Source organism: Poeciliopsis prolifica, unplaced genomic scaffold (assembly GCF_027474105.1).
Source record: "Poeciliopsis prolifica strain line A6 unplaced genomic scaffold, Auburn_PproV2 SCAFFOLD123, whole genome shotgun sequence".
Taxonomy (NCBI): domain Eukaryota; kingdom Metazoa; phylum Chordata; class Actinopteri; order Cyprinodontiformes; family Poeciliidae; genus Poeciliopsis; species Poeciliopsis prolifica.
In genome coordinates this window covers 734,855-760,798 of record NW_026562498.1, presented here as the reverse complement: position 1 = coordinate 760,798, position 25,944 = coordinate 734,855, and the positions used below count along the sequence as shown (strand labels likewise).

At 48.4% G+C, this 25,944-nt stretch overlaps 1 protein-coding gene and 1 pseudogene across 1 annotated transcript; one reads left to right on the top strand and one right to left on the bottom strand.

Annotated features, from left to right (window-relative positions):
* Window positions 1-3,279: 3,279 nt before the first annotated feature.
* On the bottom strand, window positions 3,280-12,378 carry LOC129355032 (G-protein coupled receptor-associated protein LMBRD2B-like). The gene is given in 20 exon segments (XM_055024583.1): window positions 3,280-4,121; window positions 4,726-4,852; window positions 4,927-5,032; window positions 5,113-5,159; window positions 5,225-5,316; window positions 5,318-5,326; window positions 6,601-6,698; window positions 6,767-6,872; window positions 7,258-7,391; window positions 7,642-7,823; window positions 7,896-8,079; window positions 8,151-8,264; window positions 8,337-8,411; window positions 8,490-8,700; window positions 8,768-8,944; window positions 9,015-9,116; window positions 10,306-10,327; window positions 10,330-10,429; window positions 10,505-10,713; window positions 12,199-12,378. Coding segments are annotated over 19 exon segments (2,124 nt in total). The 5' UTR covers window positions 10,679-10,713; window positions 12,199-12,378; the 3' UTR covers window positions 3,280-4,057.
* A 4,148-nt stretch (window positions 12,379-16,526) lies between these two features.
* LOC129354992 (protein phosphatase 1 regulatory subunit 3B-like) lies at window positions 16,527-24,596 on the top strand (annotated as a pseudogene).
* Window positions 24,597-25,944: the final 1,348 nt, after the last annotated feature.

Below are 25,944 nucleotides of genomic sequence, written 5' to 3'. Positions count from 1 at the left end.
CCTAAACCCTTTCTCCGATTTGGATGTGGAAACTCTCATATTGCAGCTGGGAGTGTGCACTTTCAGCCCATACTATATATAAATTGTATTTCTGAACATATTTTTGTCAACAGCTAAATAACAAACCTGTGTCACTGTCCAAATATTTCTGGCCCTAACTGTATTTCTGTTGTAAATTTGTTCAAATGGAAGGGAAACAAGTCGATGGCTGAGAAACTTAAAGCTTTATTTCCTTTTGCTGCTGCTGCTGACTTTGGCTCTGATGATTTCATCTTCATCCTCTGGGATTCAGTTTGGCCTCAAATTCCATCCACGCTGGCATCGCTCCGTTTCATTTATTCTCATTTCTACTTCAGTTTTTGCAGTGTTTCCACAGCTCCACGTCAGTCTTCAATGTTTCGATTTCTGTAAATATGATTGATTTCTTCAGAGCATCGATGCTAACGGTGTTAAGGGTGACTAACATACATATGTATGTGATAAAGCAATGCATTATTCAATGTCACTATTTTGTGTTGTATGCGAAAGAACACCACATGTAGTATCAGCGCATTGATCTCACTGTGTTCTAGGGAAAAACGTCAAATAAAGTCAAGTCGTGTTCCACTGAGGTTCAGTTGAGTTTATATAGTTATGAGAAGAACAACAGTGACCATATTTTGTAACTTGTCAGAGCGAGTATTGATTATCTGAATGTTGTCTTGTAAATGACAGAGACCAGCCACCTTTTAGTTTCTTTTCCTCTGGTTTAGCAGGAGAATCTGGACCAGAATCCGGTAGAGGACGCAGATCAGGGAACCAATATGGTTGTGATGGGAGGCAGAGAAACTGCAGCTGGACCAGATGGGCAGCAGAACCGGGGACCACTGCTTTCAGCCGATGAGATCATCAGGCTGGGCTGCAACCGTTGCATGGCGGGATAGTTAGTTCAAGATGACCCTTGACCCTTGACCTTAGAGGTTAGCTTGTTAGCTGCTAGTGTTTTCTTGATCTTGAACAGTCTCAGTAAAAATGTCTCCCGATCAGGTTGAGTAGAGCAGAAAACAGAAGCTAAAACATTCCTGGATCAAAAAGAGAGAAATCTAAAACACAGCATCAGGTCTGGTCGCCATCTTGGTTCCACTGACTCCCTCAGTCAGAGAAACGCTCCAGCTAGTTTTCCATCTGTTGTCAATGATAACGTTGGTGGATGGCTGGTGACGAGCTTTACCCAGAATGCACTTGGAAACAATACAGACGATCCACTTGTAATTTAGTATGTGACATAATTAAATTACAGAAAGCCAGTCATGTAGCGCAACATTTTATTTTACAGCCACTATGTCATTAAAACCAGTTGGTCTGGTAAAGGTTTGAGCGACCAGGAGTCAACAATAACTGGTGCTATAAAATCCTACGTACACCAAACGCAGCGCGGCCTCCTGTTGATTATGTTGTTTCAAAACATAATCAAAACACTGATTATGTTTTGAAACATAATCATTGAACATTTTGATGTGCAGCGATGATTTTAGACAGCACTGATTTTTGATACTGATTTTACAGTTGTTGACTGATGTGTTTATGTTTTCACGATGTAAAGCACTATGAACCGTTTTGCTGCCGATTTGTTCTATACCAATAAAGTTGACTGATTTATTGATGTCAGTTTTTTTAGGTTCAACAGGGTGATGTCCCAATGCATAACCTCAAAGAAGAAAAGCAGATCATAAAAACATCTAAAATCAGGTCATCAATAACAAATCAATAATTTAATCTGCCAGTATCTGATTGTAATGCACAGCTGCTACCACTAGGTGCTGCTCACGCACCAACATGTTCCCAAAGCAACATCTTTAATAAATAACAGGAGTCAAATTAAATCATAAACACTTGATGCAGTTGGTAAAGAATTTTTTTTTTTTTATCAAATATTCTCCAGAAATCTGTATGAAATATAAAATTATCATGATTAGTGACTTTTATTCCAATCAAAACCCTATCTCCGAAATGAGGAAAAGTTGATCAAATCATTTCTATAAAGTAAATGTTTATTTATGGTTCAGGTTCAACTGAGGATCAACATGGGGGCACGGGACTCCTGGGGGACAGGTGAGCAGGTGATCTGGGTCAGCTCTCATGTTCTGGATCAGCCTGTTGGATCTGATGGGTCGTTTGAGCAGAACCATCTACTTTATCGCAATGTTTCTGTGGCTGAAAAGGAGGAAGAGTTGAAGACTGTAATGATATGGTTCAACTGACACTAAAACAAAACCTTTAAACTCACTCTTCTTCTATCAAGTACAAGATTTATCAGGTGCTTTCCAAACGTCCTTCGTCTGAGATTCTTCCATTTTATTTCTTTGGTGACCAATAGCAGAGAGGAAAAGATGAAGATTTCCCCCAGTCGAGTGAAGCAGCAATAAACCCAGACTGGCTGTTCGTTTGTTTTTGACCTCTATTGCTCCGAACCCACCGGGACGGTGCTGCTCAGATTCACTCGGCCCCTTCCCTGAAAGCAGACACATCGAGAGGTCCGAACCGTCCCACAGACCCGAATCCCACAGAAACTCAGAACTCTGGACCAGAACCTGGCTGACCCGCCACGCCTCTGCAGCCCACCAGTTCACACAGGAAGTGGTTCTCCTTCTCCTTGTTTCAGTGCAGCGGTTCATAAACTCATTAGTGTTAGAAAACAAGAACGAAACTTTTCAGCACGTCTCCTAACGCCACGTTCATCCTGTACAGATCAACTTCACCCAGAATGATTTCAGTCACCGAGACGTTTCTGATGAAATCTGAGTCAAACCAGCCTGTTCCCCTCCTGGCCTGTGGGGGCGCGGCACCAACAACCACTGCAGGAAACGACACTAAAACCTCTGAAGACGCTGAGAGCAACTTCCTGTTTCACCAGATGAAACAAGATGGAGGCGTCAGAGTTTATGTTGGAGGATTTCTCTTTAGTCTTTGAGCCTTTTCTGCTGCTAGCGCTAGGCTAGCATGTTAGCTTTGGCTGAATTTACCCAGAATGCCCTGCGCTGTAGTCCACTTCCTGTTTTTGGAGCAGTTTCTGGTCCACTTGGTGGTCACATTCAGACCGAACCAGACCGGGGTTTGGAGGACCAGAGGTCAGAGGTCAGCTACAGATCTGACCTCTGAGCTGGATTAAAGCAAACTGGACCAAAGTCTCGTTAGTGAAAGACGGTGGCCTGATGGATCAATCCCTATGGTCTAAAGAGATGAAAGGCTGATGGATGGGCTTCATGGTTCATTCATTCATCAGACAGGAGAACTGCTGCGTCTTTTCAGCATGAACCAGTTTTTATTTTCAGACAGAACACGGTTAGCAGAGGAAGCAGTCCAGACTTCACATCACGTCTGGAGCCGTGAACACAAAGTGACCAGTTAACCCAGAGAATACAAAAACACAAAATATACACAATATACACAACAGAGATGATCCTTCGGCAGCGTCGTCCTGTCTGTTATTCCGGAAGCAGTTTTCTAATTCTGCAGTGACTTGATGTTTGGAGCAGAAACCTGGAGTCCCTCAGGGCCGAGTGGTCGACCCTTTTATTCCCAGGTCACAAACGAATGAACAAAGCAGCAAAACTGAAATAAAACTCAGTTTTTAGAGTTAATAGGTGTTGGACAGGCTTCTGAAATCAGCGCCAAGTTTTAGTTTTACCTGAACTTGGTGAGATGAAAAAGCTGCCAGTGAGGAGAGCCATTGATTCTGAGCTGATCAATTACTGAAACATTGATGTTCATTAAATGCCTCAAAAATTTTGTTTTCACACATTAAAACAACAAAATCATTTAATGTGATTCAGTCAGCAGCTCAGACATTTCAGATCAGTGCAAATTATTTATAATTATTAATAATCATTCAGGATTCACTACGAAATTAACCAACAACACCAACATGGGGACAAAATAAAATATAAATAAAGTATAATATGACCTTCATCAGTGATGGATGAAGGTTCATCAGCCACCAGAAAAATCCTTCAGATAGCTGACCTGCAGGTCAGAGGTCGGAAGCATGCATGGAGGGAGGGGAGCAGCAGCCGAAAAACTAAACATCATCAAATATCCGATTCCGAGACGAAGACATGGAGAGATATCGTCCTCCTGCATGTCTGCAGACACAGAAGATCAACAAACTGCATGATTCAGGAAATAAACGTGATTCTGGGGTGTGTGACTGAGCCAGGTGTGTGTGACGGTGTGTGTGTGTGTGACTGTGTGTGTGACTGTGTGTGTGACGATGTGTGTGTGTGTGTGACGGTGTGTGTGTGTGACGATGTGTGTGTGTGACGATGTGTGTGACTGTGTGTGTGACGGTGTGTGACGGTGTGTGACGGTGTGTGTGACGATGTGTGACTGTGTGTGTGACGGTGTGTGACTGTGTGTGTGACGGTGTGTGTGACGGTGTGTGTGACTGTGTGTGTGACGATGTGTGTGACTGTGTGTGACGGTGTGTGTGTGTGACGATGTGTGTGTGTGACGATGTGTGTGACTGTGTGTGTGACGGTGTGTGACGGTGTGTGACGGTGTGTGTGACGGTGTGTGTGACGGTGTGTGTGACTGTGTGTGTGACGATGTGTGTGACTGTGTGTGTGACGGTGTGTGACGGTGTGTGTGACGGTGTGTGTGACGGTGTGTGTGACTGTGTGTGTGACAGTGTGTGACGGGGTGTGTGACGGTGTGTGTGACGGGGTGTGTGCCGGACTTCCTGTCTACCTGCTGGCCTCGGCCTCCAGGACGTCGTCCGTCGGGGCGTCGGCGTTGAAGTCCAGCGGTTCGGCGTCCTGCAGCAGCTCGATGCGGTCCCTGTCCGCCCGGCTGGCAGAGCGAGAATACTTCACCTCTGAAGACCACAAACAGGTTCTGTTAAGGTTCTGTTGGGATTGTGGTTGGGTTCTGGTTGTGGTTCGGACTCACGTCTGTCCCTGCTGGACTCGGAGTAACTGGTCTCCTTCATCTCGTGGCTGCTCCGGTTGCGGGGAGCGAAGTCCTCCCTCTGGTTGCCGTAGCGCTCCTTCCACTCCTGAAACAGACAGACGCAGTGAGCATTCCCTCCAGCAGAGGGCGCCGAACCGTCGTCATGTCACTCGTTCTTCCACTCACTCTCCGTCGGTTCTCTCCGTCTTCGATCCTCTGCCTCTTCCTCCTCTCTGTGGAAACACAAACCGGTTTGAGGAACATTCTGGGATTTCGGCCATCTTTACTCCGCTCTCACCGCGTCGGATCAGCTCCTTCCCCTCGTCGATGAGGTCAGAGGTCATCTCGCTGTCATCCATGAACTGCTGGAAGCCCAGGAGGTTCAGGCAGCGTTCCCAGACTGAGTCAGAGCCAAGAACATCTTTAGAGGGCCAGCAGGTTTTCTGATAAATTTACAGTTTCTATACTGTAGTAATTATTTCAACTTATTTTAATAAGAGTGGATTCCTAACTGATCCTGACCGATCCTTTCTGATCCCTGATGGTTTGGTTTTCCTCGCCAGTCCAGCGGTGTCATGGCGGACTCACCGGGCCGGTGAAGAACCATTAATAGCTGCTTCCTGTTAGCATTTTCTACTATTGATTAGCCAGTAGGATTTGATATTTTAATATTGAAATATTAAATTTAAATCAATATTTGATTTATTATAATAAAAACAAGAATCAATCATATAGATATTGAAAGAATACATCATTTAAATGTCAGTGATGTGCGGTGACGCTCTGACATCATCAGACCTCCTGCATCTTATTGTTTACATGCGGATATTGAAGGAAAAAGTTCCCTAAAGTTCCCTCTAGTTTATGCTGCCAAGGTTCAATAAATCTGTTAATAACTCAATGAAACTTGGAAACATAGATATTATTAACTTAGAGATGCACAGCAAAGGAACCACTGTAGCTTCACTTATTTACTGTATGGCTAGCTCCCTGGCTAGCTTCATGCCTGGCTAGCTTCAAGCCTAGCTCCCTGGCTAGCTCCATGGCTAGCTTCGTGCCTAGTTCCATGGCTAGCTCCCTGGCTAGCTTTATGCCTAGCTCCCTGGCTAGCTTCAAGCCTAGCTCCCTGGCTAGCTTTATGCCTAGCTCCCTGGCTAGCTTCATGCCTGGCTAGCTTCAAGCCTAGCTCCCTGGCTAGCTCCTTGGCTAGCTTCAAGCCTAGCTCCCTGGCTAGCTCCCTGGCTAGCTTTATGCCTAGCTCCCTGGCTAGCTCCCTGGCTAGCTTTATGCCTAGCTCCCTGGCTAGCTCCCTGGCTAGCTTCAAGCCTAGCTCCCTGGCTAGCTTTATGCCTAGCTCCCTGGCTAGCTTCATGCCTGGCTAGCTTCAAGCCTAGCTCCATGGCTAGCTTAGTGCCTAGCTCCCTGGCTAGCTCCCTGGCTAGCTTTATGCCTAGCTCCCTGGCTAGCTTTATGCCTAGCTCCCTGGCTAGCTTTATGCCTAGCTCCCTGGCTAGCTCCACGCCATCGTTAAATATCTATATGATTGAACCTTGTAGCAGCTACAGCATGTTTTACTGCTCTGTGTTAATAAAGTTTGACTGACTGAATAATGTCATCCTCTTCTTCCCATCATGTTTAAAGGTCAAAGGTTAAAGGTAAGCGGAAGCTGCCGACCTGAAGTAGGTGGCGATGCAGAGGATGACGATCAGCATGGGGTAGTAGATGTAGAAGCCGTTGGCGATGAAGGACAGAACGCGCATCGAGCCCATGATCTGAAACACAGAGGGAAAGCTGAGCCCGGTTCTGGTTCTGATCGTGGTTCTGAATGCGGCGGTCTCACCGAGGTGTAGGCCGTGGGCAGCTTCTGCTGGTGGGAGATGGCGGAGTCCATGTGGATCAGACCCAGGAAGTTCAGGCAGAGAGGAGGAGTGAGACGGCAGAACAACCTGACGAGGAACCAGAGGGAGGTCAGGACCGGGTCTGGGTCTGGGTCGGGTCTGGGTCTGGGTCAGGACCGGACCAGGACCGGGTCAGGACCAGGACTGGGTCTGGGTCAGGTCCGGGTCAGGACCAGGATCGGGTAAGGAACGGGTCCGGGTCAGGACTGGACCGGGATCGGGTCTGGTTCTGACCGGATCAGAACCCAAAACGACCCAGAGATCCTGAACAGGGTCAGCAATGTTTCTACTGTAGCAAATATTAGATTTAAAAATTAAATAAGATAAAAAAAGACAAACTGTAAAATAATAATAATAAAATAAAATATTTTTATGAAACTTTAAACATTTAAGGCCAGAAGCCAATGAAAGAGCTGCAGCGCCCCCTACTGACATGCCGCTGAACTGCAGGCTGTAGGCGTCGGTCTGGTGGTGGGAGGCCAGGTAGTAATAGTTAAAGACCCGGATCCGGAACACGGTGGAGTAGACGCAGGTGCAGAGGAAGAAGATGGTGATGAAGCACGCCATCTGGTGGACACACAGCACATTACGCCTAAACGTTCTCAACAGGAATCAATCTGGGCCTGGACCGGACTCAAGGCCCCGGACTCAAGGACCCGGGCCCTGAGGCCCGGACCCTGAGGCCCCGGACCCTGAGGCCCCGGACCCTGAGGCCCCGGACCCTGAGGCCCCGGACCCTGAGGCCCGTACCCTGAGGCCCCGGACCCTGAGGCCCCGGACCCTGAGGCCCCGGACCTGCTGCACCCAGGTGTCTCACCTCGATGTACAGGTAGTTGTAGTCTCTCTCTGCCAGCTGGATGAAGACGGCGAACAGCGACAGGACGGGTCGGGTGCTGAAGAACGTGCACTCGGACCAGACCACGGCCACGCTGAACAGCGTCAGAACCACAGACACCAGCCGGTAGAACCAGCGCTTCAGGAGGCATTCCCAGTACCACTCTGGGACAGAAGCACAGGCAGGTCAGGTCGGGGTCCTCTGGGCTCCGGTGCCGGCGGGGAGCGGCGACCCACCTACGGTCGGGGTGTAGACGTAGCGGCTGAAGCGGCCCGGCGGCTCGGCGGACTGGAAGCTGTGGACGAACTGGTGGCTCAGACTGGTCTCGTTCTTGGCCACGTCCTCCAGGTGGACGGCCTGTTGCAGCAGGATCTGCCACTGGACCCGGGTCCGGTTGTGCCTCTGCACGGCGTAGATCACCTGAGGACGGACGGCGGGGTGAGACGGCGGCGGCGGCTCCGGAACCGGACCGGGCCAGGCGCGACGCTCACCTGCTTGTGCAGCTTGACCAGACTCTTCTCGGTCGGGTACGAGTTCTGCTTGTCGTCAAAGTCTTCGTAGTCGTCCATGTTCCGACCCATCTTCTCCTGGTAGTCCACGGGACACTGGGAGGTCAGAGGTCAGAGTCAGGGGTCAACTCCACAGGGCCCGCCGGAGTACCAGAACCGCCTGCTTACCTTCCTCAGGATGGTGTCGATGCATTTCCTCAGCGGATGGTTATACTTGATGGACTCGCTGACCTTCCTCACCTCCTGCAGCAGAACACAGCCTCAGTAGAACCCGACCAGAACCAGAAGCAGAACCCGGCCGAAGCCCTCAGGGCCGCCCACCTCCATCACGTCCTCCAGGTTCTCCTCTGCGTCCGCCTTCTCCGTCATCAGCTTGGAGGCCTTGAAGTAGGTCTTCATGAGCAGGTGTCCGTGGCGCGAGGCGTTCCAGTAGGAGCGCGGGATTTCCACCAGGCCGTAGCCCAGCAGCAGCACCAGCAGGAACAGGCCCCACGTGTTGGCCGCCGTGATGCCGATAGTCTGCAGCTGGTACCTGGGCAGAGGGCACCGGGTCAGCTTGACCCAAAGCTCAGAACCCGGGCCAGGACAGCGTGCCTCACCAGGACAGGTGAGACAGAGGCCAGTCGGGGTGAACCGCCACGTAGATGAGCAGCGAGCCGAAGATCAGCAGGTAGGTGCCGTAGTAGATGGCGTTCTCGATGAGCGCCGTCTTGATCTTCCCGGTGATGGAGAACCCTCCGGAGCGAGCGTACGACTGCATGAAGGGCAGCAGCAGCCTGGGAACAGCGGCACAGGGTCAGAGCGGCTGCAGAACCGGCCGGCCGGCCGGATCCGGGTCCAACCCACCAGGTGAGGCACTGAGAGGTCCAGTACACCACCCTCCAGAACACGGGCATGATGCCTTCGGGGATGTAGCTCCAGGGCCGGTGACATGGCGACGGGACGGTCCTGGAGACGGAAACCAAACTTAGCTTCCACCAGAACGGGGAACACGTTAGCGGCTAACAACCAGCGCTAACAACCAGCGCTAACAACCAGTGCTAACAACCAGCACTAACAACCAGCGCTAGCAGCCAGCACTAACAACCAGCGCTAGCAGCCAGCACTAACAACCAGCACTAACAACCAGCGCTAAGAACCAGCGCTAACAACCAGTGCTAACAACCAGCACTAACAACCAGCGCTAGCAGCCAGCATTAACAACCAGCGCTAACAACCAGCGCTAGCAGCCAGCACTAACAACCAGCACTAACAACCAGCGCTAACAACCAGCGCTAACAACCAGTGCTAACAACCAGCACTAACAACCAGCGCTAGCAGCCAGCACTAACAACCAGCGCACAACAGCGCTAACAACCAGCACTAACAACCAGCGCTAACAACCAGTGCTAACAACCAGCGCTAGCAGCCAGCACTAACAACCAGCGCTAACAACCAGTGCTAACAACCAGCACTAACAACCAGCGCTAGCAGCCAGCGCTAACAACCAGCGCTAACAACCAGCGCTAGCAACCAGCGCTAACTCTCCTGGTTAGCGCTGGTTTATGTTATTTTATTTCTAGTTTTATTTTTCCAATTACACGAAGCACCAAACCACATCTGATGTTTTGTCTATTGAGTCAAACAGTTAATGAGATCAGAAGAACTGATCCAACTGGACCAACAGAACCGTTTCTGACCAACATGCAGAAATGTTGCAGCTGTTAAAGCCTCATTAGCAACATTCAGTCAAATCTAGACCAGCTGAGATTTGAATATTGTTTCACTGGAGATGTTTTGCTAATATTTTTACTGTCTAATTCACATCTTTAATATAAAAACACTGAGCAGGTTTACTGGAGAAACTGCAATGAATCCACAACTTAATCACTTTTATCTTCAGACTCAATAAAGAAATGCTTTAATTTCAGGGAATAAAATGTTGATTTTTATAATTTAATGTTTATTTCATGCATTTCCAAAGTGCTATGAGAATCACTAAGAGTTTAAATGAAGAATCTGTAGAATGAGCCACTTTAGTTACTGATGAATGAATTGATCATGACAATAATCAATAGATTGATAGACTGCCTGATCAGATGGGAGCTGCTCAGATCACCGTAAGTATCCAGAGCAACAGGAAGGCTCTTCTTCCTACCTCCTGGTCGGAGCCATGCTGCGTTGGGCGGGTTGGGCCCACTGGGTCCGGTCCGGTTGGTCGGGCTGGCGGTGGACGCAGGAAGGTGTTCCTCATGGTCTTCGATGCACTGCCTGTAGATGGTCTGTAGGGGCAGAAACACAGGTTGGACCTGCTGGGTTCAGCGGGCGGGGCGGGACCGGGCCCGGTCGGTACCGACCGTGCTGACGTCCAGCGGCAGGATGAAGACGATGAGGAAGCAGAGGTACCAGGCCAGCAGCGTGCCGAACAGAACCATGCGCTGCTGCTTCCGGAAGTCTCCGTAGCGGTGCAGCAGGAAGAGAGCCAAGAAGAAGACCAGGACGATCTCCAGGCCGAGCGCCGCGCCGCTCATGGTGCCGCAGCGCCCCCCGCAGGTCACACAGCAGCCTGCAGCAGAGCCACGACACCGGAAGGACGAATCCGTCACAAACCCCAACCACAGACTGGACCGGTTCTGGATCGGGCTTGTCCCGGTCCATACAGGTTTCTGCAGCTCTGACTCAGAGAGGTTTAAGAGAACCGGGTTTAAGGTCCAGTTTGGTTCTGATGAACACAAACTGGACCTTCTTTCCGGACCCATCTCCTCCCTGGTTCCTGCTGCATCCGGATCAACCCGGAGAACACCAGAACCTCTGGTTCTGGATCTGCTGAGATTCTGAGTTTGATCCAGTTTAACTCCGCCCACCAGTGACGTCATCGTGGCTGATGTTATTTTATTCAGACTTTCATTGCGTCATCAGTGACGAGCGGTGAGGCTCTGCCGTCATCAGACCTCCTGCATGTTACTGTTTTCATGCAGACATCGAAGGACAAAAGACTAAAGTTCCCTAAAGTTCCCTAAAGTTTACATGTCATCTTTAGCCGCGCTGCCAACGTAGAATAATTCTAGAATGAAACTTGAATGAAACAGCATCACTAGCTACCATGCAGGACTCGATCCAAGGCTAGCTCCAAGGCTAGCTCCCTGACTAGCCTTGGAAAAGCGCTGAAGGTTATATAGATGAGCTAAATGTTGTAAAATCAGTTGCTATATGAAATATTTTTGTAAGCATTTTAGTGGTAGTATATAAAAGATCATTATATTGTTGTGCTTTTTGGTTTCCGTCGGTAATGAAGGGTCTGTTGCAGGAACTTTCCTCCTTCCAGCTCAGATGAATTAAAGCTGAGTTGTTCTCAGAAGAACTGTGTGACCTCTGACCTTTGGCTCTGGCACAGACAGCATCTAGCGATGTCTGGCCAGAGAGCCATGCTGGCGTTGGGCGGGTTGGGCCCACTGGAGAGCGGTGAGTAAAATAACCAGGACTAGCTGGTTATATATAGAAAAAACGTAACGGATCAGCTGTTCGATGCTGGTTGCTAAGGCAACCACCAGCTGTCAAGAGCAGAATAAACAGAACTTAACGAAATCTCGCGATACTTTCCCCGAGCTGATCTGGGCCTGAGAACCAACACAAGCTCAAGATCTAATAACCTTCCTTACAATATCATTCTTCCATGATGACGTATGATGCACGTCACTGTGCGTCATACATTCAGAAACAGCAGCCCTGGTTAAATGGACTGGTTCCGGTTCCGGTTCTGGTCGCCTTCAGCTCGCAGGACGCACTGCGCATGTCTCAGAAAAGGGAAGTTCAGACTTCCGGGTGACGCGGTGATGTTAGCTGTGAGCCTTAAGCCCAGAGGAACCGAACCGAACCGAACCCGGAATCAACCCGCTCAGACAGTCGCTGCTTCTGGATCCGTCCAGATGAGCCCAGCCAGCTGCGATTCGGTTCATTAACCGGTCCGAGCAGAACCATCCGGACCAGCGGAGACCCTCAGCCTCGCTCCGGTCTCTCCGCTCCACATCCTCCGCTGACGTGTCCCTCTTACCGGGTACGAGTGGCGCTGCGTCCGCCTCCAGAGGCTCCTCGGCCGGTCACGCAGCTCCCCGCGCCGCGCTGGGCGGATCTTCCACCGACTTCACCGACACAGTCCGCGGTTCTCCCGCAGGACATCAGCGGAGCAGCATCCCGGTTCTCCTGGACGGACGGTGACGTCTGAGCAAAACAACACAGCTTCTTCTTCTGTGGTGCGGCACGGTGGGCCATGTGCGCTCATCACTGCCCCCTGGAGGTCACCGCGAACCTGGGTCCTGCAGAACCCGGTTGGTTCCGGTGCAGAATTCCTGCACCGAACCGTAAAGTGTTTAAAAATAATCCCAGTAATCTCAACATGCTACCTGGGAGGAGAGATTAAAGATTATAATCTTTATATGAAGAATGATTAGTTTAAGGCTCTTCCATTCCAAACATCAAATTACATCAAATGACCTTTTTATAGACACTTTATAGACTTAAAATATGTTCACAAATTAATACATGATTATTTAATCTTGAAAAAATTTTTAAAAATATTATCCTTGTTCAGAAATATAGATATATATTTCTGCTCAAAGAAAAACAGTTTGCACCGAACAGAATAAGATAAAAAAAATGTTTGATGGCTTCAGGCTGGAAGCTCTGCTTGTTTAATCATCAGAATTCATTTTAGATTTCAAATAGAAAGTTTTGTTCATTGTTCAGCATTAAATGTTTCCTCTTAATTAGAGAATAAGCAGAAATCTGGACTCTGCTGGGTTTATGTTGACTTATTCAGCTGGAGAACCAGGAACCGGGTTCTGTCACTGGTTCAGGTTCTCTTTCCCTGTGGGCAGATCTGGTTCTGGTTCTGGTTCTGAACCAGATCAAAGCTTTGTGTCTGAACTCCCTGCAGAATTGCTTCAATTTGTTTGTGTAATTGAGTGATTGTTAAATAAAGTTTAGTTTTCATCATTTCTCCTTTTGAACTAAAATATAATTATAAAATAATTACAGAAATAAAGTTTTCCTGATTCTCCTCTGATCTGTCGGAAAAATTTAATAAAAAAACTTTTTATTAAATGTTTGATGAAGCTGATGATGACATCATCAGCGATGAGCTTATTGGACCTGGGTTCTGGTTCTGGTTCTGGTGCAGGAGTACGTGCCTCGGGTCACACTAAGGAGCGTTTTCATCTGCAGCAGGACAGGAAGCAGGTTGGGGTCAGAGGTCGTCCACCTGCTCTCTTCCCCCTGAACCCGTCAGGTGAACTTACTGAGCAAATATTGACAGGATAAATGTGTCGGTACCAGCGGGTCGGTCCAAACGTTCTGTTCCTCAGTTCTTACATAACAGCAGTGAGAAACAGAACATCCTGCTGAGGAACCGCTGACCAGGCAGAGAGTACTAAACTAAACTAAACTAAACTAAAGTGAATTAATCTAAAATTAAACTAAAACTAAACTAAACTAAAACTAAACTTAAACTAAACTAAAACTAAACCTAAACAAAACAAAACTAAACTTAAACTAAAACGAAACTAAATTAAAACTAAACTAAAGTAAACTAAACTAAAACTAAATTAAACTAAAGTAAATTAATCTAAAATTAAACTATAACTAAACTAAATTAAACTTAACTAAAACTAAACCAAAACTAAATTCAACTAAAACTTAAACTAAAGTCCTGGATGCTGTGAACCCACACCACTTACTAAAATTGAAAAACTCCTGGCTCAGTTCTTCCGCTGCCAGGTTCTGGTTCTGGTTCTGGTTCTGCTGGAGGTTTGCTCCTGTTGTCGGAGAGTATTTCCTTTCTACTGTCGCCCCCTGCTGGCCTGGAGGAATGATGGTCATTGACTCGTTGCTCTGCTGCATTTCCATAGAAACGTTTTGAATTAATTTAAATAATTAATACATTGATTGATAACTAGGATCAACTAAAAGAAAAATGTCATTAAGGATCAGAGCGGTACCAGAACGTTGAACCCAGAACCATCGGTAGCCCCCTCCCCCGCCTGCTGCTGGATCAGCTGAGGAGGTCAAAGTTCAACATGCAGCCTGTTTGTTTTGTTCTCTCAGCAGAATCTGAATCTTAAAATAGCTTCAAATATTCACAGATTTTTGGACACAAAACCAGAGGTTCTGAGTGACCCGCCGGGCCTGCACAGAACCTCTAGCTGGAGCAGCTAAGCAGCTAGCCACTCACAAAGATGTTATTTTAAATTATATTTTATAATTAGGATTGAAAAACAGTAGATTTTATTATTCAAAATATATTTCAGTAAAATTGCTAATTTTTGCATTTCATTCTCATGTTCCCTCCAACTTTCTGGGGCCCTCTAGCGCCTCCTGGTGGCCCTCCAAGGGGCCATGGACCTAGTTCACCCCCTTTAACCCCTCCCCACAGCTAGCAAGCATACCCTGTAATAAATGCTAAGGCTAGTTAGCATAGCCACTGATGTCGGCAGATTGACAGTTTTCCAGTAACTGTAAGTTGTTTCCATTAGCACATTTAGCAGCGTGAACTCGAGGATGATTGCCAGTGCTAAGCCCCGCCTCCCGGTTCTGATTGGTTGTGTTTGGTTGTTTGATCAACAGATTATCTGTTTCATGACGTCACAACATGGAGGCAGATTGAATAAATATGGAAAACAAACTTAGTATTTAATATGGTTACAAACTGCAGCTTTAGAGCAACCTTAAGATTCTGGTCGGGTTCTGATCAGGTTCTGGTAGGGTTCTAATCAGGTTCTGATCAGGTTCTGATCAGGTTCTGGTAGGGTTCTAATCAGGTTCTGATCAGGTTCTAATCAGGTTCTGGTCAGGTTCTAATCAGGTTCCGGTCAGGTTTTGGTCGGGTTCTGAGGTCCACTTCAGTCTGGTTTCCAGTGTCATCCTGCAGCTGAAGGCAGGAATCTGAAATGAGAGATTTTTACATTTTGTCACAAAACATTGTACAATAATTAAACAATAAAATCGTTACATAATCAGTTCAAGAAAACTAAAGGAACATTAAATATTGACATGAGCAGAAGAGAAAACCGTTTTATCCCCTGCTGTCACTGGAAACCAGTCAGAATGATGCCGATTGAAAGTTTCCTCAGTCGGGATCAGAGTAAATCGTTGTGATTCTGCAGCTTTAAACTGTTTATGATTATTTTATTCATGAAATTATTCTAGACTTTCATTTATTAAAAGTTGATCTTCTTTGTGTTTCCAGTAAAGAACCAGTGAATGGATGACGTGGCGCCAGCGGTGGAAAGTAACTAGTTACAAAAGTAACTAGTTACTTTTACTCGAGTATTAAGTGGTGACGCAGCATCTCTTCACCTGTTGCAGGTTTTGTCCTTCAGTTTCTGTCAGAGTGAGACCTCCTGTTTCTGCAGCAGCTTTGTTTCTCTCGTGTCCACTCAGGCTGCGTGGAAAAAACTCCAGAAATCACCAGCATTAAATGTAGCTTCATAAGTTTTATATTCAAAATGTTTGTTTTGCTGAAAACTTGACATTTTGTACATAAGTTGTTTTTTATAAAACTTCACAGTTTTATATTTAAGTTTAAGGTTTTTAAACATTTTTAACGTCATTTTCAAACATTAAAGTTATGATGAATTTTTAACATCACATTTTTATCAAATAGTTTCACTTGAGTGGCAGAAATATTAATGCTGGAGGATCCAAGCAGAACCGGGCAGAACCAACCCGGACTTCCAGAACCGGGCAGAACCACGGGCTGATCTCACTGGCTGTGGTTTACTGACACTTTGTCCTTCCACTGAACTTTCCACTCATACAGTTGAACAGCTTGTTTCAAGCTGTTTGGATGTTAAATATGTGAAATAAATTCATTTGAAAACATTTTAATTGTTCTATAAACGCTGCAAAGACAATTTGGCCGATCGCATTTTTAATATTACTTTATGAGTTTATTTATCCAGAACCTTCCAGGTTTCTACAGGATATTCCAGGTTCCTCCAGGTTATTCCAGGTTTCCTCCATGTTATTCCAGATTTCTCCAGGTTCCTACAGGTTATTCCAGGTTTCCTCCAGGTTATTCCAGGTTCTTCCAGGTTATTTCAGGTTCCTCCAGGTTTCTCCAGGTTATTCCAGGTTATTCCAGGCTCCACCGCCCCTCCCCCACAGACAGCAGAGTGTGTCCAGTGATCACTCCGCCTGCTCGCGCCCTCATTGGCTGCGTGGATGTTTTCACGTGGATCCTGCGTGGGTCCTTGAAGAGGCAGAAAGTGCAGCGGCTCCTGGTTGCTGCGTGACAGCAGAGCGCAGCGGGTTTGCAGGCGGTGGGACGGAACCGCGACCCGGCAGGCGTTTCTCCGAACCTGCTGCAGGTAAAGCTCCGCAGCGACCTGCGCGTTTGTGAGCAGAACCAGAACCAGAACCAGAACCGATTGAAGGTTTTCATGGGAAACAACCAACTGACGGAACCGTTAATCTGCTGCCGTTTGAACGGATTGAACTGAAACTGCGGTTTGCTGCAGAAATCCGGTTAATGTCGGGTCCAAAGGGAGCTGGTTCCGAAGACGCTCCAGAGTCAGAAAGTGGGTCAAACGGCGGCAGCGACCGGGAGGTTGTTCTGGACCGAGCGGGCCGGACCGGTTCTGGACGGGAAAAGTTTGAGCTGCGGTTCGATGGAGGAGTTCTGGACCTCCGACCCGGATCCCTGGAAGCTCAGCGGGATTCCTGATGATGGGTCAGAACCACGCAGAGGAAGATGTTCCGCTCGGTCCGGACTCCGACCCGGTGGGTTCGGGTTCTGCTTTTAAAGGTCCGACTCGTTGTTCGGTTCTGAATCAGACAAAAGAACGATCCGGTTCAGGCTTCTGGTTCGGTTCAGATTCACATGTAACGTTTTGGCTTCCTGTAGAAATCTTGTTCAGTTTTGATTCTAAAAAGTGAAAGTTGTAGTTATGAGAAAGAAATGGATCCAGTTCTGACCCAGTTCTGATCCAGTTCCGATCCAGTTTGGATCCAGTTCTGACCCAGTTCTGATCCAGTTTGGACCCAGTTCTGATCCAGTTCTGACCCAGTTCTGATCCAGTTCTGACCCAGTTCTGATCCAGTTCTGACCCAGTTGGGATCCAGTTCTGATCCAGTTCTGACCCAGTTCTGATCCAGTTTGGATCCAGTTCTGATCCAGTTCTGACCCAGTTCTGATCCAGTTCCGATCCAGTTTGGATCCAGTTCTGATCCAGTTGGGATCCAGTTCTGATCCAGTTCTGACCCAGTTCTGATCCAGTTTGGATCCAGTTCTGATCCAGTTCTGACCCAGTTCTGATCCAGTTCCGATCCAGTTTGGATCCAGTTCTGACCCAGTTCTGATCCAGTTTGGATCCAGTTTTGATCCAGTTCTGACCCAGTTCTGATCCAGTTTGGACCCAGTTCTGATCCAGTTTGGATCCAGTTCTGACCCAGTTCTGATCCAGTTTGGATCCAGTTCTGATCCAGTTTGGATCCAGTTCTGATCCAGTTCTGACCCAGTTCTGATCCAGTTTGGACCCAGTTCTGACCCAGTTCTGATCCAGTTTGGATCCAGTTCTGACCCAGTTCTGATCCAGTTTGGACCCAGTTCTGATCCAGTTTGGATCCAGTTTGGACCCAGTTCTGACCCAGTTCTGATCCAGTTTGGATCCAGTTCTGACCCAGTTCTGACCCAGTTCTGACCCAGTTCTGACCCAGTTCTGATCCATTGATCCTGATTTCCAGTGGAAAGGTTTTTCTTTTGACTGAATCAAAACGTGCAGCAGAGAAATGACGTCTAAATCCTTTCTATCCATTTGGACTCTGGCTGGTTCTGCGGTGCCGACCCAAACCGACCCGGTTCTCCTGCTGCTCCAGCCGCTGAGGATCTGATGGTTTTGGGTCGTCAGGTTGGTTCATGAAACTGAATCCTGTTCATAAAGAGCTTTAGGAATAAATTAACATTAATGAAAGTTGAGTTTTGGTGATTGAACTAGGACCATCCTGGATTATGTAAACCGGTTACATCAGGTGTGTCTCCATGGCAGCAGCCAGAGCCAAAACCGGGCCAAGCGGGTCGCAGTTTGGCCCAGAAACCGGGCCTGATGTTTGACCCAGTTTAATAAAACCGTTTATTTTATATCACATATAATAGAAATGAGGGAATAAATCAAACCCACTGAATGTTGGTGGAGTCTAGTCAAAGCCCGTTCTGTTTGATCTATGAAAGGAATTTCTGGTTTTATCAGAACATTAAGATAAAAATGAAACAAACTGAGAGTCACTTCCGATTAGAGGTCAAGTGTAAGGGCAGTGAAGCTGTGAGAGGTCACCGTTTCCCCTTTGACCCTCAGAGGTCACCGTTTCCCCTTTGACCCTCAGAGGTCACCGTTTCCCCTTTGACCCTTGGAGTCGGGGTTCATTTAACGTTTATCAGTTTGAAACATAACTGCTGCAGAACAAACAGAATGGATCTGATTTCTCTGTTTCATAATCATGTTCTGGACTTTGTTATGAACATCTGATCTCCTTCTGCAAACGCAACCTGCAACTAGCAACCTGCAACTAGCAACCAGCAACTAGCAACCAGCAACTAGCAATCAGCAACTAGCAACCTGCAACTAGCAACCAGCAACTAGCAACCAGCAACTAGCAACCTGCAACTAGCAACCAGCAACTTGCAACCCACAACTAGCAACTGGCAACCTGCAACCAGCAACTAGCAACCGGCAACTAGCAACCTGCAACCGGCAACTTGCAACCCGCAACTAGCAACTGGCAACCTGAAACCAGCAACTAGCAACCGGCAACCTGCAACCAGTAACTAGCAACCTGCAACCAGAAACTAGCAACCTGCAAATAGCAACCGGCAACTTGAAACCCACAACTAGCAACCGGCAACCTGAAACTAGCAACCAGCAACTAGCAACTGGCAACCAGCAACCGGCAACCTGCAACTAGCAACCTGCAACAAGTAACTAGCAACCTGCAACTAGCAACCTGCAACCAGTAACTAGCAACCTGCAACTAGCAACCTGCAACTAGCAACCGGCAACTAGCAACCCACAACTAGCAACCGGCAACTAGCAACCTGCAACTAGCAACCAGCAACCAACTAGCAACCAGCAACTTGCAACCCACAACTAGCAACTGGCAACCTGCAACCAGCAACTAGCAACCGGCAACTAGCAACCTGCAACCGGCAACTTGCAACCCGCAACTAGCAACTGGCAACCTGAAACCAGCAACTAGCAACCGGCAACCTGCAACCAGTAACTAGCAACCTGCAACCAGAAACTAGCAACCTGCAAATAGCAACCGGCAACTTGAAACCCACAACTAGCAACCGGCAACCTGAAACTAGCAACCAGCAACTAGCAACTGGCAACCAGCAACCGGCAACCTGCAACTAGCAACCTGCAACAAGTAACTAGCAACCTGCAACTAGCAACCTGCAACCAGTAACTAGCAACCTGCAACTAGCAACCTGCAACTAGCAACCGGCAACTAGCAACCCACAACTAGCAACCGGCAACTAGCAACCTGCAACTAGCAACCAGCAACCAACTAGCAACCAGCAACTTGCAACCCACAACTAGCAACTGGCAACCTGCAACCAGCAACTAGCAACCGGCAACTAGCAACCTGCAACCGGCAACTTGCAACCCGCAACTAGCAACTGGCAACCTGAAACCAGCAACTAGCAACCGGCAACCTGCAACCAGTAACTAGCAACCTGCAACCAGAAACTAGCAACCTGCAAATAGCAACCGGCAACTTGAAACCCACAACTAGCAACCGGCAACCTGAAACTAGCAACCAGCAACTAGCAACTGGCAACCAGCAACCGGCAACCTGCAACTAGCAACCTGCAACAAGTAACTAGCAACCTGCAACTAGCAACCTGCAACCAGTAACTAGCAACCTGCAACTAGCAACCTGCAACTAGCAACCGGCAACTAGCAACCCACAACTAGCAACCGGCAACTAGCAACCTGCAACTAGCAACCAGCAACCAACTAGCAACCAGCAACTTGCAACCCGCAACTAGCAACTGGCAACCTGCAACCAGCAACTAGCAACCAGCAACTAGCAACCGGCAACCTGCAACTAGCAACTAGCAACCAGCAACTAGCAACCAGCAACTAGCAACCAGCAACTAGCAACCTGCAACTAGCAACCAGCAACTTGCAACCCACAACTAGCAACTGGCAACCTGCAACCAGCAACTAGCAACCGGCAACTAGCAACCTGCAACCGGCAACTTGCAACCCGCAACTAGCAACTGGCAACCTGAAACCAGCAACTAGCAACCGGCAACCTGCAACCAGTAACTAGCAACCTGCAACCAAAACTAGCAACCTGCAAATAGCAACCGGCAACTTGAAACCCACAACTAGCAACCGGCAACCTGAAACTAGCAACCAGCAACTAGCAACTGGCAACCAGCAACCGGCAACCTGCAACTAGCAACCTGCAACAAGTAACTAGCAACCTGCAACTAGCAACCTGCAACCAGTAACTAGCAACCTGCAACTAGCAACCGGCAACTAGCAACCGGCAACTAGCAACCCACAACTAGCAACCGGCAACTAGCAACCTGCAACTAGCAACCAGCAACCAACTAGCAACCAGCAACTTGCAACCCGCAACTAGCAACTGGCAACCTGCAACCAGCAACTAGCAACCAGCAACTAGCAACCGGCAACCTGCAACTAGCAACCTGCTAGTTGCAGTAACTAGCAACCTGCAACCAGCAACTAGCAACCGGCAACTAGCAAACTGCAACTAGCAACCTGCAACTAGCAACCGGCAACTTGCAACCCACAACTAGCAACCGGCAACTAGCAACCGGCAACCTGCAACCAGCAACTAGCAACCGGCAACTAGCAACCTGCAACTAGCAACCGGCAACTGGCAACCTGCAACTAGCAACCAGCAACTAGCAACCAGCAACTTGCAACCCACAACTAGCAACCAGCAACTTGCAACCCACAACTAGCAACCGGCAACTAGCAACCTGCAACCGGCAACTTGCAACCCGCTCCTAGCAACTGGCAACCTGCAACCAGCAACTAGCAACCGGTAACCTGCAACCAGTAACTAGCAACCAGCAACTAGCAACCTGCAACCAGCAACTAGCAACCTGCAACCAGAAACTCGCAACCTGCAACTAGCAACCGGCAACTTAAAACCCACAACTAGCAACCGGCAACCTGCAACTAGCAACCAGCAATTAGCAACTAGCAACCAGCAACTTGCAACCCGCAACTAGCAACCGGCAACCTGCAACCAGCAACTAGCAACCAGCAACTAGCAACCGGCAACCTGCAACTAGCAACCTGCAAGCAGTAACTAGCAACCTGCAACCAGCAACTAGCAACCGGCAACTAGCAACCTGCAACTAGCAACCGGCAACTAGCAACCGGCAACTTGCAACCCACAACTAGCAACCTGCAACCAGCAACTAGCAACCGGCAACTAGCAACCTGCAACTAGCAACCGGCAACTGGCAACCTGCAACTAGCAACCTGCAACTAGCAACTTGCACCTAGCAACTAGCAACCAGCAACTTGCAACCCACAACTAGCAACCAGCAACTTGCAACCCACAACTAGCAACCGGCAACTAGCAACCTGCAACCGGCAACTTGCAACCCGCAACTAGCAACTGGCAACCTGCAACCAGCAACTAGCAACCGGCAACCTGCAACCAGTAACTAGCAACCTGCAACCAGCAACTAGCAACCTGCAACCAGCAACTAGCAACCTGCAACCAGAAACTCGCAACCTGCAACTAGCAACCGGCAACTTGAAACCCACAACTAGCAACCGGCAACCTGCAACTAGCAACCAGCAACTTGCAACCCGCAACTAGCAACTAGCAACTGGCAACCAGCAACCGGCAACCTGCAACTAGCAACCTGCAGCTAGCAACTGGCAACTAGCAACCGGCAACTTGCAACCCACAACTAGCAACCGGCAACTAGCAACTTGCAACCCGCAACTAGCAACCGGCAACCTGCAACCAGCAACTAGCAACCAGCAACTAGCAACCTGCAAGCAGTAACTAGCAACCTGCAACCAGCAACTAGCAACCGGCAACTAGCAACCTGCAACTAGCAACCGGCAACTAGCAACCGGCAACTTGCAACCCACAACTAGCAACCGGCAACTAGCAACCGACAACCTGCAACCAGCAACTAGCAACCGGCAACTAGCAACCTACAACTAGCAACCGGCAACTGGCAACCTGCAACTAGCAACCGGCAACTTGCAACCCACAACTAGCAACTAGCAACCTGCAACTAGCAACCGGCAACCTGCAACTAGCAACCGGCAACTTGCAACCCAAAACTAGCAACTAGCAACCAGCAACTAGCAACCGGCAACCTGCAACTAGCAACCGGCAACCTGCAACTAGCAACCGGCAACTTGCAACCCACAACTAGCAACTAGCAACCTGCAACTAGCAACCGGCAACCTGCAACTAGCCAGGATGACATAACAGGATCTTAAACTCATTCCATGTTTTTTATGCACAATTTCAAACATTAAAGACAAAATATTCATTTTAAATTCACTAAAATTTGACTTTCCAAGTCAAGGTGAGCAAACGTTGTGCTGACCCGGTTCTGCTGACCCGGTTGTGCTGACCCGGTTCTGCTGGATATTGGGCTTTAGATTGCAGTTTGGGTCAATAATGTGGTTTAATCCACAGCTGGAAGGAACCAGGGCAGGAAACCCGATGAGTTTGACTTTCTGCGCTGAATGTGCAGCAGTAGAGCGGCGCCGACCCAAACCGACCCGGATCAGAACCAGGAGATCAGAACCAAAACATTACAACGTGGATCTGAAAGTAGAGAAGGAATCATTTCTGCTCTGCTGGAGTTTTGCTGTATTTTGCTGCTGCCAATAACTGATACAGTTATTGATCTGAAGTCATTGATGAGCTTCATTGATTAACGATCGAGTGTTTTACCGAATCCAGGTGTAAAACCCAGAGGCAGGGCTGACCCTGACCCCCTGGGTCACACGGTGCTGCTCGGCCCGGTTGGGAGTCGAGTGGGCAGGAAGGAAACATGGCTGCTCTCTCAGCCAACCTGGTCACGGTGGTGACCTTGTCGTGACCTTGCCGCGACCTTGCTGTGACCTTGCTGCACGCTGGTGGTCGTCTGATTGTGGTGCCGAAGACCTTGACATTGTCCTTGGTTCTGTTGATGCAGGTGAACTGAGTCCGTCTTTCTGACAGACTCAGTTCACCTGCAGCCTGGACCAGATGTTGGGGAACCAGATGTTGGGGAACCAGATGTTGGGGAACCAGATGTTGGGGAACCAGATGTTGGGGAACCAGATGTTGGGGAACCAGAGGCGGTTCTGAGGAGCGATGACGGTTTGCAGCTCAACACTGACAGTCTGATGCTCTGTGTTTCAGTGCTGTGTGGATGTTTCCTCCTGAGCCCGACATGCCGATGGACGTGACCATTCCCCTCTTCCTGTCCAAGGAGGAGTTCGTCTTCACCACCCCGTCCACGGTGCAGACGTCAATCCGAAGCTCCTGCCTGAGGTTCCCGCACACAACCTGTGTTAACAAAACTGAGCCTGAAGATGGCGCCATCACTAACAAAGATACAAAAAAAAGAAACGCGTTACGTTTGCTGACCACAAAGGTCTGTCCTTAACCAAGGTGAAGATCTTCTCCAAGTTCACAGACCCCATAGAAATCCCCGTGAACATCCAGGAGATGCTGAGCTCCAAGCTCACGCTGGCGTCCACAGAGGAGGACAAACTGGTGCTGGACTTCACTCAGCCGTCCTCAGACTACCTGCTGTTCCGGCAGAACCTGAGCAGAACCTGGTGAGCCTGGAGCACTGCTGCTGAAGGAGAAGGCCTTTGCAGGAACCGTCAAGTAAAAAATGTATCGTTTGAGAAGTCTGTGATGCTTCGGGTGACCTTTGACTCGTGGAAAAGCCACACGGACGTCGGCTGTGAATACGTGACGGACACGTACCCGACCTCGTTCAGCGACACCTTCTCCTTCGAGGTGTCTCTGCCCGCCGAGATGTGGCCCAGCGAGCAGGTGGAGTTCGCCGTGTGCTACAAGGTGAGCGGGAACGAGTACTGGGACAGCAACCGGGGGAAGAACTACCGCATCGTCCGCCCTACATGAAGAGAGACCAGCAGTCGGACTCATCGCGGTTCGGGATGCACTTCGACCGGTACGGCAGCCCCACCTGCTCACACGGGCTCTTCCCCGACTGGCCGAGTTACGCCGGCTACGAGAACATCGGGCCTTACTACTGAACACCTGATGTCAGGTTTTAACCTGCAGGTTGCCAGTGATGACTTGCTTGTTTTAAATGGTTTCTGTAAGGTTGGGTTGCTCCTGACGTCCGTCTCACTGTCTGCTGGATCACTCTGCGGACCTGGTCTGGCTCCACAGGGGGTCTTTACCTCATCATCATTTCAGATCAGATTTTAAAGCTGCTGTTGTAACGAACTGACCAAACCTCCACTAATTGCCTTGAAGTTCTCAGGTTTTACCTTCAGAGGGACAATCGGAGCAAACCGGAGCTGCTAACAGGAAGTCCAGTAGTTTTTATTCACCGGTTAAAGGTCACCCCAGGTGTCCTGCTGCCTCTTCTGCTACTGGGAACATTTTTAAGCTATTAACTCGTTTATTCTCAGGAAGTTTGGGGTTCAGGAAGAACTGTCCTCATTCTGACAGGATCAAAATGTCCCGTTTCCTGGATCAGAGTAAATTCACTTCTTTAGCTCATTTGTGGTGAATTTGTCTGTTTTTGAACTCGGTGTTGATCCGTCACAGATCAGCTGATGATTGTTGGTTTTCCTTTCTGTCTGGTTTCTTTCAACATGGCGGCTGGCCTGTAAAGTTCAGTGATGTGAAGTTTTTAACGTTCTGCTGTTGGATTCAGGCGCTTCCTGCGTCAGCTGCAACCTGCTGACAGCCTTGTTTTATCAGTGACCTTGAAAAGTGAAAAAGTTGCTTTACTTCACATAATCTGTGCCGTTATTGTGACAATATGAACTTGGACACTTTATCCTGAAAGTTGACTGCGAGGAGTTTAAAGCTTCATGGTTCTCAGATCAACAGGGTCCTGGTCGCTTTCGCTTCAAAGCGATGCAGAAATTTGCTCATCAGTAGATGCAGGGAGGAAAGCGCGGCTGGGATCTTTGGGTTTTAAAGAGGAGGGAAGGAAACGGAGGCCAGAACTTTCCCCACGCAGAAACGAAGCTTCCTCGGCTTCCAGTGAATCTGTGAACATAAACCTGAAAATAATCAGTTCAGTTTCATTTAGTGGTTTGATGAGCCAGTGAGTGAGCTTTGGTGTTAGCACCGAGTTTCTGTTTTAAGTGTGTGTGTGTCTGTGTGTGTCTGTGTGTGTGTGTGTGTGTCTGGTGTGTGTGTGTCTGGGTGTGTGTGTGTGTCTGGGTGTGTGTGTCTGTGTGTCTGTGTGTGTGTGTGTCTGGGTGTGTGTGTGTGTGTGTGTCTGGGTGTGTGTGTGTGTCTGGGTGTGTGTGTGTATGTGTCTGGGTGTGTGTGTGTGTGTGTGTGTGTGTGTGTGTGTGTGTGTGTGTGTGGTCTGTGTGTGTGTGTGTGTGTGTGTGTGTGTGTGTGTGTGTTTGGCCTCAAGGCCTCTGCTATCAGGGTCTGAATGACTCGGACGTCATTTTTAATAAAAGGTTAATAAAGTTCTTCCATGTTTGACTCAAAGATGAAACTCAGTGTGTGACGATAATCTCTTGTCATCAAAAGAATAAAAAGTATATTTTTATCCAGACTC